At 35.2% G+C, this 17,694-nt stretch overlaps 2 protein-coding genes across 2 annotated transcripts; both read left to right on the plus strand.

The window, feature by feature from the left end:
* Positions 1–3,153: 3,153 nt before the first annotated feature.
* OR6C1S (olfactory receptor family 6 subfamily C member 1S) lies at positions 3,154–4,092 on the plus strand. Its single transcript, NM_001390546.1, has one exon. It carries the CDS (start codon positions 3,154–3,156, stop codon positions 4,090–4,092), a length of 939 nt encoding a protein of 312 aa, NP_001377475.1.
* A 6,640-nt stretch (positions 4,093–10,732) lies between these two features.
* On the plus strand, positions 10,733–11,668 carry OR6C3 (olfactory receptor family 6 subfamily C member 3). The gene has a single exon (NM_001390544.1). The coding sequence runs from the start codon at positions 10,733–10,735 to the stop codon at positions 11,666–11,668; it is 936 nt and encodes a 311-aa protein (NP_001377473.1).
* The last annotated feature ends 6,026 nt before the right edge of the window (positions 11,669–17,694 follow it).

The raw sequence follows: 17,694 nt of genomic DNA on the forward strand, positions 1-17,694 counted from the left end.
ATATTTGCTTTATATAGGTTGATTTTCATTTTCAAAGATCCACAAGCCTAATTTGACACTGAGCTATCCAAGACACTAGAATTCATTAAAAAGAAAGAGACATAAAGGAACATGAAGCTTGCTATCCTAAGATCCTTGGGACTAGAAAAAACGTGAATGAGCCATTAGTAAGGAAAGTATGAAATGATGACTTAGAGACTTGGATATATTTTTTATTACATTACCAAAAACATCCCAGAAATGGTTGACACCTCACACCCCAGAAATGATTTACAGATTAGAGTCATAAATAGCTGTTAGTTGCAGAGGATTGTTCATTGAGAACAATGACTTTCAAATTTTAAATATCTATCAAATACTTGAGTTGCCATACATTTGCCTACAGGAATTGTGCTTGTAAGGCTTGCTTTTCTTACAATTGCTCTTAAACGTTTTTCTCTAGTCATTGAGGATTAGCAAAAGGATAGGTTCATTTTAATGTGAACATCACATTTTTTCCCAGTGCACTGGCCACCATTGACCTCAGTTGGAATTTTCCCTAAATCAGCAGCAGCTCCACTTTCTGCTATACAGAGGAGTAAATGAAAAGAAAGCTCAGGTTTGTAGAGAAAACAAACAAACAAAAAAAAGTGAAAATTTTCACAATGTTACAATAAATTACATGCTACAAATCAACAAACCTACACCTTAAAATTAAGTATTCTACTGCAAAAACTTCTCTCCTGACACTAGAATGTAAAAGCTACAAGTCAATGAGAATTCACAAAATGAATGATATTGAAATTTGTTATTGTTGTTGTTATTCAGTCACTAAGTCATGTCCAGCTTTTTGCCGCCCCATTGACTGCAGCATGTTAGGCTTCCCTGTCCTTCACTATTTCCTAGAGATTGCTCAGATTCATGTGCATTGAGTCAGTGATTGTATCTAACTAACCATTTCACCCTCTGCCGCCCCGTTCTCCTTTTGCTTTCAATCTTTTCCAGCATCAGGGTATTTTTCAATGAGTTGGCTCTTCACATTAGGTGGCCAAAGTATTGCTGCTTCAGTCACCAACAGTCCCTCCATTGAATATTCATGGTTGATTTCCTTTAGGATTGACTGGTTTGATCTCTTTGCAGTCCGACAGACTCTCAGGAGTGTTCTCCAGCACCATCATTTGAAAGCATCAATTTCTGGGCATTCAGCCTTCGTTATGGTCCAACCCTCACATTCATACATGACTACTGAAAAACCTATAGCTTTGACGATATGGACCTTTTTGGTAAAATTATATCTCTGCTTTTAAATATGTTGTCTAGGATTGTCATAGTCTTCCAAGGAGCAAGCATCTTTTTATTTCATGGCTGCAGTCATTGTCCTTAGTGATTTTGGAGCCCAAGAAAGATAAATGGGTCACTGCTTCCACTTTTTCCATTTCCATTTGCCATGAACTGATGGGACTGGATGCCATGATCTTAGTTTCTTAAATGTTGAATTTTAAACTAGTTTTTTCACTCTCTTCTTTCATCCTCACCCAGAGGCTCTTTAGTTCCTCTTCACCTTCTGCCATTTGAGTGGTATCATCTGCATATTTGAGGCTGTTGATATTTTTCTGGGCAATCTTGATTCCAGTTTGTGCATCATCCAGCCTGGCATTTCACATGATGTACTCTGGGGCTTCCCTGGTGGCTTAGAGGTTAAAGCATCTGCTTGCAACGTGGGAGACCTGGGTTCGATCCCTGGGTCAGAAAGATCCCCTGGAGAAGGAAATGCCAACCCACTCCAGTATTCTTGTCTGGACAATCCCATGGAGGGAGGAGCCTGGTAGGCTACAGACCATGGGGCTGCAAAGAGTCAGGCACAACTGAGCTACTTCACTTCACTTCATTCTGCATAGAATTGAAATAAGCAGGGTGACAAAATACAGCTTGGATGTATCCCTTTCCCAATTTGGAACCAGTCCGTTGTTCCATGTCTGGTTCTAACTGTTGCCTGTTGACCTGCATACAGGTCTCTCAGCAGACAGGTAAGGTGGTCTGGTATTCCCATCTCTTTAAGAATTTTCCACAGTCAAAGACTTTACTGTAGTTAATGAGGCAGATATTGAAATTAATTGGTTAAATGATTTCTGCTACTGTTAGTTATGATGACAAAATAAAGACTTCATTGCTCTTTCATGGACTATACTAGTAGCCTGACAAAATAGAACTTCTATTAAGGGAATATTAATGTAGATAAAATAAAAATATAATGTAAAAATCAGAATATACACATATAGATAGAGAGAGAATGCTAATAGTATGTAGATAGAGAGGTTTGGAAGAAAAAAAAAATGTTCTCCAGAAGGTAATGCTTTATTTTAGATATTGACATACTTTGGTTTCCTTAGCTCATGCCACAGATCCAATATACTTAATGGCCACTCTGCCTCCTTTCTACTCTTGACTATCTAATACCTGAGAAGACCACCAAAACAGATACATGACCTGGATTCCTTTATTCCATTATCTGGGCCTTCAGATGGGTAGGAGGTTGAGAAGGTGAGTGTGAGTCTGACTCAAAACTTAAGAAATCTGGCATGTAGCTCAAGATTCATCTTCCATGATTTGCCTATTGGAAACATATGCACTGAATGGCCTTTTTCCTGACACATTTGGCTTTTCTATACTACACTAGGAAACAATCATTATACGAGAAACTAGGTGACAGACATTAGGATAGGATGATTTATGGAGGTTGAAGAAAAGACACAGAGTACCCCGATAAGAGGGGATCCTGTGGAGACACTTTTAAAGAGTCAAGAGGTACCTTTTCTCCTCTTGTATTTCCTAGGTTTGAGAAAAACATAGATTTTAATCCTTGCTTTTCATGTGAAGGATATATTGTTTTTATAAGATTTTTAAAAATATTTTTAGCCTGATGCCAATTTGTAAACTAGAGATTTTATAAAGTAACATTCTATGTGAAACACAAATCTGACATGTCATAAAAACTTACTTCAAAACAAGTTATCTATTTCATTAACTTTTAAACAATCTCCTGAATTATGTTAGCAGGGCATAGTAGGTTTCCTTTCAGAGCCAAATCCCAGTGCTATACATGGATAATCCCCTTTTCTGTGTCTTCTGTTTGTGTTTTCTCCTGGAGGTTACTCAAAAGAAGAAGAAGAAAAAATGAGAAACTACACAGAAATAACAGAGTTTATCCTCCTGGGACTGTCAGATGACCCACAACTTCAGGTTGTGAGCTTTATCTTTCTGCTCATCACCTACATGCTCAGCATCACTGGGAACTTGACCATTATCACCCTGACCCTGCTGGATGCCCACCTCCAAACCCCCATGTATTTCTTCCTCAGAAATTTCTCCTTATTAGAAATTTCATTCACAACTGTCAGTATACCCAAGTTCCTGGCCACCATTATTACAGGAGATAAAACCATCCCTTTTAATGATTGTATGGCTCAGTTATTTTTTTTAATTTTCTTGGGAGTCACTGAGTTTTATCTTCTGGCTGCCATGTCCTATGACCGTTACTTTGCCATCTGCAAGCCGCTGCATTACTTGACCATCATGAATCACAAAGTCTGCACACTGCTTGTCTTGGCATCTTGGCTGACTTCATTCTTAATCATATTCCCATTAGTAATGCTCTTCCTACAGCTTGATTATTGTAAGTCCAATGTTATTGACCATTTTAGTTGTGATTATTTCCCTTTATTATACCTTTCTTGTTCAGACACCAAATTTCTAGAGATAGTAGGGTTTTCCTGGGCTGTGTTTATTCTCTTGTTCACTTTAGCATTAATAATTCTGTCCTACACATATATCATCAGAACAATTTTGAGGATCCCTTCTACCAATCAGAGGACAAAGGCCTTTTCCACCTGTTCTTCCCACATGATTGCCATCTCCATCTCTTATGGCAGCTGCATTATCATGTATATGAATCCATCAGCAAAGGACAGAGTGTCTTCGAGCAAGGGGGTGGCTGTGCTAAACACCTCCATAGCTCCCATGCTGAACCCCTTTATCTATACCCTAAGGAATCAGCAAGTCAAGCGAGCCTTCATGGACACAGCAAGGAAGACTGTATTTTTCTCAAGTAAATGAAAAATAAAAGTCCTGTTTTATGAATTAGACCCATAAGATGAAAAGCAATTAAATGAAAATCTAGGAATTTCAAAACCTCTTAATATTCACACAGCCTCCCTAGATTCATTTTTAATCATTCATATTTTTATTGCCAGCAGTTTATCAAGGATATTTGCATATGTATATTTTCTTCTTGCCATTTAAACTTGAATTCTTCATATATATATATATATATATATACACACATCATATACACAAATATATGCTTATAGAGTATACAGTTTTTTTCCATTCAATTTGCAATCCTTTTCTCATGTACTTTTCTTCCTTTAGGGCTGGTTTTTCTAGTCTGTAACTATGGGAGTGATTTTATTTCCTTCTTTGAAACATTTTTTTATGGTAATAGAAAAATTAGTTTTTTTTATATAAATTAATTTCATTATTTCACACTAATTTTTAGAAAATTAAAGTCAGAAAGAGGCAGAACAGGTGCTCACAAGAGAGAATAGTGTTTTACAATCTCACCAGAAATCAGGTTTTCTAGAAATTAAATGCATATTAAATCATATTTAATCTTATTTTTAATTTAGTACACAGAGACTATAAACATAATCCGACAGTCTTATTAGAATCTTGCACACAACCTCCTCTTCATACTGTGGCCTACTTTGAAACTATGTGAAAAACAGTACAACTAAAAGAAAAATGTAATTACATTTTCTTGAGAAATCAAAAAACGTTTCCCATTATGGAGTTTAACATTTTCTGTGCTGTTGTTCAGTCACTCAGTCATGTCCAACTCTTTGCGACCCCATGGACTGCAGACTCCCCGGCTGCAGAAGACTGCACCCAGGTTTCCCTGTTCCTTACTATCTCATGGAATTTGTTCAAACTCATGTCCATTGAGTCGATGATGCCATTCAAACATCACTATATTATTCTTCAATTCAAAAAACTATTATAATGAATAGTTGCTTAGGGAAAATTATGATATAGATCCTGCTTTGGGGAAATGCCAATTTTAACATATATATAATAACTATTCTTTTAAGAAGCCTGAAGAAACTGGCAACTTAAAAACTTGAGAGCTGTGTGTTAAGTTTTTAGGTGGGCAATATGAGCAGCCCAGGAGACAGTGTCTCAAATAACTCTGAGAAACTGTTCCAAAGAGGTACGGGGGAAAGATAGTGTATATGTGATTTTGATATACAGTTAAGCACACATTTATTTTAGAATTTCTCCTGGTCTTATGAAGCTTCTGCCAGTCATGAGAAACAATTTGTACCATGAAGAATTTTAGTACTTTTCTAGATATGAGGAGATACAAGAATTGGGCTCATAAAATCAGCTCCTGAGTGTATCTAACTATCTGAAGACCTGTCTTGGCAGTTTTCCTGGAGCAGAGGGTGCCTCATTTCTTCTCTCTACCCTCACTCCTTCAGGGAGTGTTGAAGGTCAGCAGTTGCAGCAGCACATGATTTAATCCTTGTAGAGGTTATATGGCAAGTACCCATGCCAATTGCCAATTTGTAGTTGCTGGATACCAAATTTGACTACATTTGCTATGGTCAGTTGTATATTTAAATAAATGCTTGATGTTAAGCTGGTCTTTTGATAATCAATAACTAAGTTTTTTTTTAATAACTTTCTCATATCTGTGGCTATTTTGAGATAATAGCTTATACATACAATTCTTTTAATTGTCTCTTTAAGTGATATGCCTAATCAGTATTAGAGAAACTAACAGTACCAAAGTTTTACTATACACAAAACTGAGATTTTCTTGTTAAAAATGCTTATTTTAAGCAGTAGAGTATGATATCATATGGAAAATGTACTGATTAGAATTTATATGAACAATTGTACAAGATCATACAATTCTGGCCCTGAACATTTTTTTCTGTTTTCTATGAAGTCAAAAACTGAAATAATAATGGAGAGTGCTCAAACTCATCCTACACTTTTAAACCATTATTATAGAAAGACTGTAATCATAATTCATTGAACTAAGTTTTGATATTCTTGTACAATACTCAGTTGAGAGTCTTAGATACATCATTTGCTGAAACACACAGAAAATAACTTATAAACCATACTGAGGCGATTTCCACACTGTAGGGAAGTCATGCAGTTACTTTTTCTTCCCCTCATGTTGGACATTTATAATTTCTAAGCTTAATTGGAAATGTGAAAATACTGAAGTTAGACTTGATTGATAACTGTGACTTCTTAATAACTAAAAAAAAAATTATACCATAGACTGTAGAGAGGTGTAGTTCTGGTAATTAAAAGAACTGTAAAATTATTGCAAAAGATATGAGAGAGTTTATGTTGATATTATCAGATAATACAGCTCTGTACATAACACTATGCAAATTCCTTAGTGGTTATTATAAATGTTTGCAATCTGTATGAGCATTTTGATTATCAATATCACCAGTCAAGACATACTTTTTCTATAAAAGGGTCATATATTAATAATTTAGAATTTGTAGACCATGAGTCCTTGAGGTAACTAACTGTCCCTCTCTGTAGTGTGGATGCAGCTATGAACAACATGTAAATGAAAGGCCTAAAGTATGTCTAATAAAGCTTTTAATAAAAATAGTTCATGAGCCAAAATTGCCCAATAGGCTATAGATAGTCTATCCACTTGCTGTCTTAAAATTTCCCATAAACTTTGACCAATTGGGCAACAATCTTATAAAATATTTTCAGAGAAAAAGATAAGATAAATATTTCTGCAAGAGAATAACATTTACAGGTACCTCATAAAGCTGTTGGCAGGATTCGAAGAGGCAATATGAAGAAAACAATTAAAATAGGTCTGCTGCTGCTGTGGCTGCTGCTAAGTCGCTTCAGTCGTGTCTGACTCTGTGCGACCCCATAGACGGCAGCCCACCAGGCTCCCCTGTCCCTGGGATTTAGGTCTGGACTATAGATTTTTTTTAAGTTATTTATTTTAATTAGTGGCTAATTACTTTACAATATTGTATTGGTTTTGCCATACATCAACATGAATCTGCCACGGGTGTACACGTGTTCCCAATTCTGAACCCCCCTCCCATCTCCCTCCCCATACCATCCCTCTGGGTTATCCCAGACTATAGTCATTGCTGAAAAAAAAATTATCTCTACCCTCCTCTTTCTTTTTCTCCTTCTCATTATTATCAGAACTACTATTAAAAATGTAAAGAATTTATATATATATATATATGTATGAGTTTCTAATCTTTTTCTAAGCTCAGTAAACATTGTTATGGTCTGTGACATGTTATTGATTATTTACATAGTCTTTTACATGCTTAAAAGACTTTATAGTGTAGAATAATTTTCTATAGTGATCTTAAAATACTTTGCAGAATCTCATCCTTGAGTACCATAAAGCTCCATTTCTTTTTTAAAATTTCTTAGCATATGTACTTTATTGAAGTATAGTTGACTTACAGTGTTTCAGGTACATAGCCAGGTAATTCAGTTACACATATACACATATATTATTTTTCAAATTATTTTCCATTATAGTTTATTACACGATATTGTTTATAGTTCTCTGTGTGATATAATAAAACTTTGTTGCTTGTTGTATATCTATTTTTATAATTAGAAATATAGAATTTTATTAATATGAAGTCAAGTTGAATCAAAATGTCAGATTTTTTATTTAGGAAAAAATTCATAATTTTCTAAGAGAGAGAGAGAGAGATATATATATATACGCTACAAATACTATGTATATATATGTATATGAAAACTGTTCTACTATGCTTGATAAAAGCTTGAGAAAAGGACATAAAAAAAAGTAGAAGAGATGGAGAAATCTGAAAACAAAAGCTAAATGAGATGGGAGCACTGAATATCAAATAGAAAAAGTGAAACCAACTAGATAAAAGTAAAAGATCATCCTGTGGTCCAGTTCTTCTTAAACATGGCTGCTCCTTAGAATCGTATCTGGAGCTTTGGAGAAAAAAAGCAATACCTGGGCATTTGTATTTTTCAAAAAATTCCAAGACATTTCAGATATGCATCTTTATTTTAAAAGGTGATTATAGGTTTTCCTATTAAATGTTAGTGTTGATGATATAGAATTCTATTGTTGCCCAATCATGATACAATGATATTAAGGAGTAATAGTTACATAATCACAATAGTAAAAGATGTTTTTCAATTTTCACAATCATTAGCCAGAGAGCATTTAAAGATCAATGCAGGAACCTAATAATATAAAATGATTCCATACTGTTTGGGAGGTTAAGCAGAGAGATATAGTATTTGGAAGTACATACATGCACAGGTTTTCATCCACCCAGTCAGTCTATGTCTTTTGGTTGATGCATTTGACTCATTTACATTTAAGGTGATTATCAATATGTATCATCCTATTATCATTTTCTTAATTGTTTTGGGTTTATTTTTTGTAGGTCTTTTCCTTGTCTTGTTTCCTGCTTAGAGAAGTTCCTTTAGCATTTGTTGTAAAACTGGTTTGGTGATGCTGAATTCTTTCAATTTTTGCTTATCTGGAATCTTTTGATTTCTCCATCAAATCTGAATGAGGCTTGCTGGGTAGAGTATTCTTGATTGTAGGTTCTTCTCTTTTCATCACTTTAAATATATCATGTCATTCCCTTCTGGCTTGTAGAGTTTCTGTTAAAAAGTCAGTGGATAACTTGATGGAAGTTCCCTTGTAGGTTATTTTTCCCTTGTTACTCTTAATATTTAATAAAGTTCTTATATAACTTAGAATTATGAAAGAACCTTGAAGCTCCAACAACAATGAAGTCTAAGGATAAGTAATGAAGTGTATATGTAGAAAACTTTCATGTGCCAAGAATATGACTAAAACTAAAGTCGACTGAGTGCTATTTTTGTAAGATTTCACATCTATTTTATTACTCAAAAATAGTAAATAATTGTGATAAATGAAAAAAGTATTATTTTGTAGAAGTCCTCATTGAACTCTTCTGTGGGATGAACATCAACATTCCCAAGAGAGATTCACTATAGAAGAGAGTCAGGAGGCTCTGAGAACACCAATGGTAGCTTCCAGAAATCCCTGACGTTCCACGTCATAGCACAGCTGTCGCCTGGGCTTTGTTCCCAGGAGATCAACACAGGTCTCTCTTCATAGGTCACAACAGCTAAACTTGAATATTTGAGCATTTAGTGCAACTAAATGCCAGATCCTAGTTTAAGACTCTACACACTTAATACCCCACGTTGCCATGTCACTTGCAGTTCTCACTTTAAATATTGCTCCCTTAAACTTCTAGACCAACGTTATTGAAGAGGATGATAGAAGTTCCATATCTTCTTAAGGTTTTTGATGTTCCATTTTTATTTTTCATGAATCATCATAAAATAGATAAAAAATAATCAAATTTGATTTGTGTGATGTTTACTAGTGTCTGGCAGAGTAGTGATGATTTATCTTCTATTATTCACAGCAGAAATGTGAATATCTAAAATAAGATAAGGGAGCTATTATGATTTTAACAAACCAGATATGCAGAATGATAGAAACATCCAGTGGAGCTGGGAATCAGCTGAATGGCTTTGGATTAATAGGAGAGGTTTTCCTCTACATTTCTGGAATATCCTTTTGGATTAGTCACCTCATGTAAAAGATAAATATGGGGTAGAACTCCAAGGGAATAAAACAGTTGTTCATAAAGTTTAATAGCTGAGAAGCAAAGATGTTCAAATGGAAAATATACTGGGCTGAAGTCTGGGTAATGGAGCTGCTACTATCTGAGGCAAGTAGTTATTTTTCAGTTCGTGCTTCAGTGCAAAATAAAAAATTGATAAATACTGCATATTCTTTTAAGCTCAAAAATATACACAGTCTTCTATATATATAAAGTTTCTATACATATATACATAGAAAATCTTAGAGAATGTCAAACATTAATGATTTCAAAGGAATTATCAGATAAACCATTAAGTGAATGATATTTAATATATAAAATAATTATATTTTCTTGTAAGTAATATCTAATACCTATAGCCTATTCATGTTGATAATTACATTCATAAACCCCAATTTGCAAAACCAATATCATATTGTAAAGATTAAAAATAAAATTAAATTTTAAAAATAAAGCTGGTAATTAAATTATCTAATCATTAAATATTTTAAAGTTTATTTTATTTGCTAAGAAAATCGTGAATTGATTTCTTGTTCCATAAAAGGTGTTGTTACTTTATTCTTTTAAGTTTCATTTATATCTTATGATGGAATTAAGATCATCCACTTCTCTTTTAGATGGCAGTGTTTTCTGATACCTGACAAAAAATGATGTATGTTTTATAGGATTATCCCAACAAAACTGCAAGGACTTGCATAAACTAGACAAAGCAAAAAGTATCAAATTCATTTATCATCTCTGAATAATATGACTCATATAAAGATTTCCTAACTTTTCCTGTTAGATTTAGAATAAGAGAACTATTATATAAAACATGACCCACAAATACATTTTAAGAAAAATTGTAAATAAGGTATTAAAAGAAAACAATATTGGCATGAATTAGATAGAATGCTTTTAGAAATGATGATGATATTGGTCATCATGAATTATATTTTTCATCACTTCCTTTTAATACACTTTCTATCTAAATATATTTAAAAGAAGAAAAAAGAAGGGAAAAAGAGAAAGAAATGAACCACACAGTGATCACAGAGTTTGTCCTTCTAGGCCTTTCTGATGATCCTGAGCTTCAGATTGTGATTTTCCTCTTTTTATTAATCACATATGTATTAAGTGTCACTGGAAACCTGACCATCATCACCCTAACCTGGGTGGACTCCCATCTCCAGACACCAATGTATTTCTTCCTCCGAAACTTCTCTTTCTTAGAAATCTCCTTTACTACTGTGTGCATCCCTAGATTTCTGGGGGCAATTATTACCAAAGACAAGACTATTTCTTACAACAATTGTGCAGCCCAACTATTTTTCTTTATTTTCATGGGGGTGACTGAATTTTACATTTTAACCGCCATGTCCTATGACCGCTATGTTGCCATCTGCAAGCCCCTGCATTACACAACCATCATGAGCAGGAAACTCTGCAGCCTGCTTGTGCTCTGTGCTTGGCTTGGTGGGTTTCTGACCATTTTCCCACCCCTTATGCTTCTCCTCCAGCTGGATTACTGTGCTTCCAATGTCATTGATCACTTTGCATGTGACTATTTTCCCCTTTTACAATTGTCTTGTTCAGATACATGGTTCCTAGAAATAATTGGTTTTTACTTTGCTTTGGTTACCTTGCTATTCACTTTGGCCTTAGTGATTTTGTCATATATGTACATTATCAGGACTATTCTGAGAATCCCATCTGCCAGTCAGAGAAAAAAGGCCTTCTCCACTTGTTCCTCTCACATGATTGTCATCTCCATCTCCTATGGAAGCTGTATATTCATGTATGCTAATCCCTCAGCCAAAGAAAAGGCATCATTGACAAAAGGAGTAGCTATTCTCAATACCTCTGTGGCCCCCATGCTGAACCCCTTCATCTACACCCTGAGAAACCAGCAAGTGAAACAAGCCTTCAAAGACATGGTCTATAAAGCAGTCTTTTCTGCCAATAAATGATTTTTTGGTCAACTTTAAATGGCAGTTTGGTTAATTCCTGAAATTCCTTAAAGTCTGTATAACTATGGTTGGTCTTTATAGTCTCTTAACATGCCACCTGACAGTTAATATATTATTTTCCCAGTCTGCTGCTTCTACTTCCATTCCTGTTTCTCCAGTGTATTATTTTTTGACATTTAAAAATATAATAAGGTTATTTCTCATGCAGAACTTTTGTAAGAATGAAATGTATTTCTTTAATACATAGCACAATGTGAAAGATGGCTTTAATTCTCTTCAACAGTCCTTGAAAAGATCCTATGATACCACCTTGTACTTCAAATATAGAGTTTCAAAATGAGTGTGTAATTTCCTGTGTATTTTCAAGATGGACATTAATATTTCCTATGGTTTAAAGAATCTATATATTCTGTGTGATATTATGTGTGAAGTGAAAATATCTCCTGTCATATCAACAAACAAGAAACGTCACAGCCATCAGCAATTTCTGGTCTCCAAATGTGAATGAGAGCTCCCAAAACTGAGAACCAGTAGAGTCTCATTCCCTCATGGTGATTGCTGAGTACCTAGGGGTGATGCAAGAAGTAGCCACTTGCAACTCTTTAAGGTGAACAAGGGAACCGGATTTGGCCCCAGATAGCTGAGAAGGAAATGGCAACCCACTCCAGTGTTCTTGCCTGGAGAATCCCAGGGACGGGGGAGCCTGGTGGGCTGCCATCTATGGGGTCAAACAGAGTCGGACATGACTGAAGCGACTTAGCAGTAGCAGTAGCAGCTGAGGTGTTTATGAAAGGAATTAATTCAGTGGACCTAGAGGTTGCATCTTCCCATACCTAGAATGTTAAATTCCTTAATTTGATACCTGATCTTTGGTGTTCAGACTGCCTGCTCTCTTTGTTGCGAACTTGTTTATAGTGTGACTCCCTCTCCTGTCTTCTTGAAGCAGTTTTCTCAGAGCTACTGAGGTGCTGTTTCCTGGGCTCAGAGTCCTAAACATTCCCATCAAATAAAATAGCTCTCTTCTTTCAGGTTGTGACTATATTTTTTTAGTCGGCATACGCTAAATTCAGTCCAAAGAGGTATGTACTCATGCATCAGACTTTTAATGTCAAGATATTTATTTTGTGAAACTCAATACATGTCTTGAAGGTAAATATTGATCATGATATCATGTAATTTGTATATAATTCACATGTTTGCTATTATATTGGAAAAAAATTCATTCAAATAATTCAGAATAATTTCAATAAAACTAAAACACTGCCACTTTTCTGAATTTAGTGATAATATTTGTGATGGTTATTTTGATGTCTTTGTTAAGTGTTTAAAAATCTCCATTTGTTTAGGGTAAAAATTTTGAGGTTTATTTTATTTGATTGGGTTATTTTCTGTTTCTTCTTTTCCCTTGTAACTTGATGTTTTTACCTACACCAAGTGGCGGTTCAACTGCCACTCCAGTATTTTGGAGTTGGATTTGTTCAGGACTTCATCATCATCAAGTCCACCAAGAGATTTGGGGGCGACTCACATATTTTATGAGCATGACTTTGGGATGCTTCAGAGGGCCCCTGAGACAACCCAAAGAGCTATTAAACCACCTGGGTTCATTAGACATGTTAGGTTACATGGGAAATATTGTTGAAGGGATGATAAATCTTCTCAGATCATACTATACGGTTGACTTACTAATATATATATATATACTAAAATTATGTGGAATTCGTATAGATCTGATATACCCTGATAAAAATGTGCTCAATTATAATTATAGTTATCATATTAGTGTTACGTATCACAGCAATGGCCAAGCTACTTTGTCAATTGCAATTTAATCAGATTTTAACATGCCTTCTATGGTCTCACTGTGATGCCTTTGCAAGAATACAGCTATTTCAAGATTTATGGAAAAGACTTTTCTAAGAGTAACCAATAAAAACTTTTGTTTGTTTGTTATCTGGTAAACTGGTAACAGGATGGAATTTAGCCATTCTCTATGTTAAGAGAACAAAGTTTTCTTAGAATGAAGCTTTCAATAACAGATTATGAATTTCTTTGCCTTTAAGTATTTTATTTGTTTTTTAAATCTTTTGTTACTTTGGTAAAGTAAATAAGAATTATTAAAGATTATGATACATGTAAAAGCTCATTCTGCTTCTACAAGAAATAACCCTTCACTGTTAGACTTTTGCTATTTGATGTCCTTAAAACATGGCAATAATCTACTCCTAAATTAGAGAATTAAAAATGAGTTAACAATAGCTGTATATCAAAGAGTCAGGGCTATGGGAAATCCAAGATGGCCGCTTGGATTTTTCAGGCTCCCCGACAAATCTCATTTTTATTTGATGGGTTAAAGCCTTCCCTGGCTACAGGGTTAATGCCCTCACAATGACAAAAAAATTATATTTCACTTAATATTAAGTTCTAGTTTTGTTAATTAAGGTGTGTGTTTACTACGACTCACTCCTGAGATAGTTCCTTACTGTTACGTTATATTGATAAAGGTTTAATTAAGTTATTAAAAAGGACACTCTAAGTTTGTTTCTTAAGCTTATTTCTATAACCAACCTTTCGATGTACAACCAGGAGAGTCACACCTGTCTATAGTCATTTAACCAAGTCAGATCACCCAGGATGTGCTGGGCTATACCTAATGAAATTTCTTGACTTAAATTCTTGCTTGTGACCTTATTACCAGCTGCTAGCTGTACTATTTTCTATGTCTCTTGTATCAGAAGATTGTTTCTTATGTTAATAAATGTGTGACTGAGCCTGTGATAAAATGCTGATAAGCAGTTCCATGATGTCAATGATTGTAATAATGTAACTCTAGATATGGGAAGAAGCAACAAGAGGGACTATTTTCCTGGACCAAGAGGCTAGTAAGACAGGTATGGTCCAGAGACTTTTGCTGCTCACAAGACCTGGTCCAATAACAGCACCCTGAGTGGTGAAGATCAATGAAATCTTCCCCGGACCTGGAATGAGCCTTCCCAGCATTGCGGGGCACAATGGGCATGAAATGCACTCAAAGCATGGTCAATATGTGGACCCTGCTGACTAGGAGTTGGCACTTGCCAGCTGCCTCTACAAAGATTATATCATGACCACTGCAAGCTGCTGACCTTCAACACCCCTTAAAAGGAGCTCAGGATGGAGATCAGAAATAAGGCACTCTGTGCTCTGGGAAAAGCCCAGAAGAACTGGCCTTCAGATAGTAAGATGTTTTCAGGTAAAGATTTTATGAGCCCAAATTCTTGCATCTTCTTGTACCTAGAGAAACACTAATGTCACAAACCAATGTCTGGCCCTGGTTCTCCTGGCTAGCACCTGAGCAGCTTTCCTACTTCTTTTAATCTTTGGGCCATATACCTTTAACTTTTTTGTTAAGTTTGTTTCTTCTAGAATACAAGAAATCTCCAAGTGGTAGTACAACAAGAATATCCTCTGACCAACCCAAAGACAATGCTGAAACAAATCACCCTATCATTCCATGGACTCTCATCTCCCTCCATAAATGCACACTGACAAAGAAGCAGGCAAAGGGAGCCCAGAGCCCCATGACACCCCTGTACAGCCTGAAGAAGCCAGAGTGGTCATCGTTCCTCTTCTCCTGAGACTCAGTTCCCAAATGCCTAAGGGGGCAATAGGTAGATAGTTAGACATGAACAGGGTATGAACAGGGGCCAAAGAATTGGCCCTAAAAATAAAGGAAGGGAGGAATGTGGTGACCCAGGGACTAAAAAGCAGATAAAACCAAAAAGGGTCTTGGAATGCAGGAACGGAAAAAGCAGACACATATGGTCCTTCCCTCCCCCATGTCATAACTATTAACAGATTTCAGGTCCTCCTGAGCAGTATAACCTGTCTCCCCTCCTACCCCACACAAGGAAGGTATTTGCCTTACTCTTCCCTACCCAATATGCATGTCTCATTCAATCAGCAAGTGACCCTCAAGATACCTATCCCATTCCTTGTACTTGTACCCTGGGTATAAAAGTGGACTAAGGACTGTTCAACGTTGGTTCTCCCTTGAGCTGGCTCACTGTTGTAACAGCGTCTCTCATTCTTTTTTCTTTCTTTTTTTAAAAAATTTATTTATTCTTTTATTGAAGGGTAATTGTTTTACAGAATTTTGCTGTTTTCTGTCAAAGCTCAACATGAATCAGCCATAGCTATACATATATCCCCTCCCTTTTGAACCTCCCTCCCAACTCCCTCCCAATCCCAACCCTTTTGATGCAGAGCCCCTGTTTGAATTTCCTGAGCCATACAGCAAATTTCCCTTGACTATCTATTTTACATATGGTAATGTAAGTTTCCATGTTGCTCTTTCTCACCCTCTCCTCCCCTCTCCCCATGTCCCTAAGTCTATTGCCTCTCAGCCTTTTAACTAAGATCAAGTGTAGTATCTCTTCTAATCAGCATCTCCCACTCTAATAAACTTTATTTCCCTCTCATTCTATATGTCTGGAAATTCTTTTCCAACCTGTTAATGGCCCATGACAATATCTTCTATATTTGTGTTTGGAGATTCCTTGGTAAGCTGATTAAAGTTTGGGTCATATCTATTTTGATCCTGTAGTGTCTCTAGTGCTCCTATAGTATCTAAAGCTAGAAGAATCTCAATAAATATTTTTTGAATGAATAACAGTGATTGAGTCAATAGATGAGGTTTATTTAATTTTCTGGCCTTTCTAAAATTAGATTAAAAGGAATATGAGTTGTAAATTCCTGTAAAATTACTAGATTTTATGCTTTCCTTAATTACTGTAACACTAACAATCAATCAGATGAAAACAGGACCTCTGGTAGATCCTTCTCAACAGTTAGTACTATTATTATGGAAAAAAAACCCTGAAAAGTGTTTTTGAAGAGTTTGAACAGTTTAAAGTGTATTTAATCCAAAATTTCTCATAAATTTCATTGGAATTCACTGAGTATGATATTTGATCTCATTCTTATTTTTATTATGCTGTATTTGATTTTGAATTTTTCTTTTATTTAGTAGCACAGAGAGCAACTTTATAGAGGCATTTTATCACATAAAGGAAAATGTAATGTTTACTCATAAGATTCATTCATCACAGTAGTTTAGTCGGCAAGGGGGAAAAGGTCTATTCTTCAGAGAAATGGTGATTTAGGATATTCAGGAAATCCCTTCCAAAATCCTGTACATTTAGATATCTTCACATAGATAGTAAGCAAAATAATCCATATGCTTCTGCCTTAGTTCTCATGCTTTTCTATCTGTTTGGATATTATCTACAAAGTTTTCTGTTTCAATAGTGATATAAATGTTGATAATATGTTTATAATCCTTAGTGTATTTCCTCTTGGCCCTGTTGTCACATTTGATTCGCTGGAGTATTTCCCATGAGCCTTGGCCATATGGTGGATAAAGCAACATTTGCCTCATGCAGGTTAAAATTCATATAGAAATCACATCCAGAAAGGACCACAGTAACTCCATATCTTGCTTCCCTTCACTGTGTTTGCTCCCATGGCTTCCATGTAACATGTATCAAGGAAATTTATCTATAGAAATAAGGTAATTTCAAATGTGGTGAGATAAAGTATTCTTAGAAATGCTCGATATCTTATCCTAAAATTGAAATAGTGATCAAGTTTTTAAAATAGCTTCAGTCACCTGAAGTGATGCATTTGTACAAAAAAGGGTAAGACTGTAAAGTAAAAGCCAATGACAACTTTTTCTTAGCATTGATTTATACATTCTTAGCTTAACTTTTCATTACATGGAGATGAATAATTTGGAGTTGCCTTTCCTTTCTGTAAATATCAAGGGTTATGAAGAATGAGCACATTAATACTTTCTGTTTGTCTTACTAATTATTTATTCATTGTTAGAAAATTACTCTTTGAGTTTGGTCCTCTTCATTGAATATATGTTTGATAAATAACACATGCTTCAGTTCAAGCAGAAAGAATTTAGAATACCAATTTGACTATTTACTAGCTATATGATTTTGTTTAAAATTTAGCCTCTCATTGTTAGGTTATTCAAA

The sequence above is a fragment of the Bos taurus genome, chromosome 5 (genome assembly GCF_002263795.3).
Source record: "Bos taurus isolate L1 Dominette 01449 registration number 42190680 breed Hereford chromosome 5, ARS-UCD2.0, whole genome shotgun sequence".
NCBI classification, from domain to species: Eukaryota; Metazoa; Chordata; class Mammalia; order Artiodactyla; family Bovidae; genus Bos; species Bos taurus.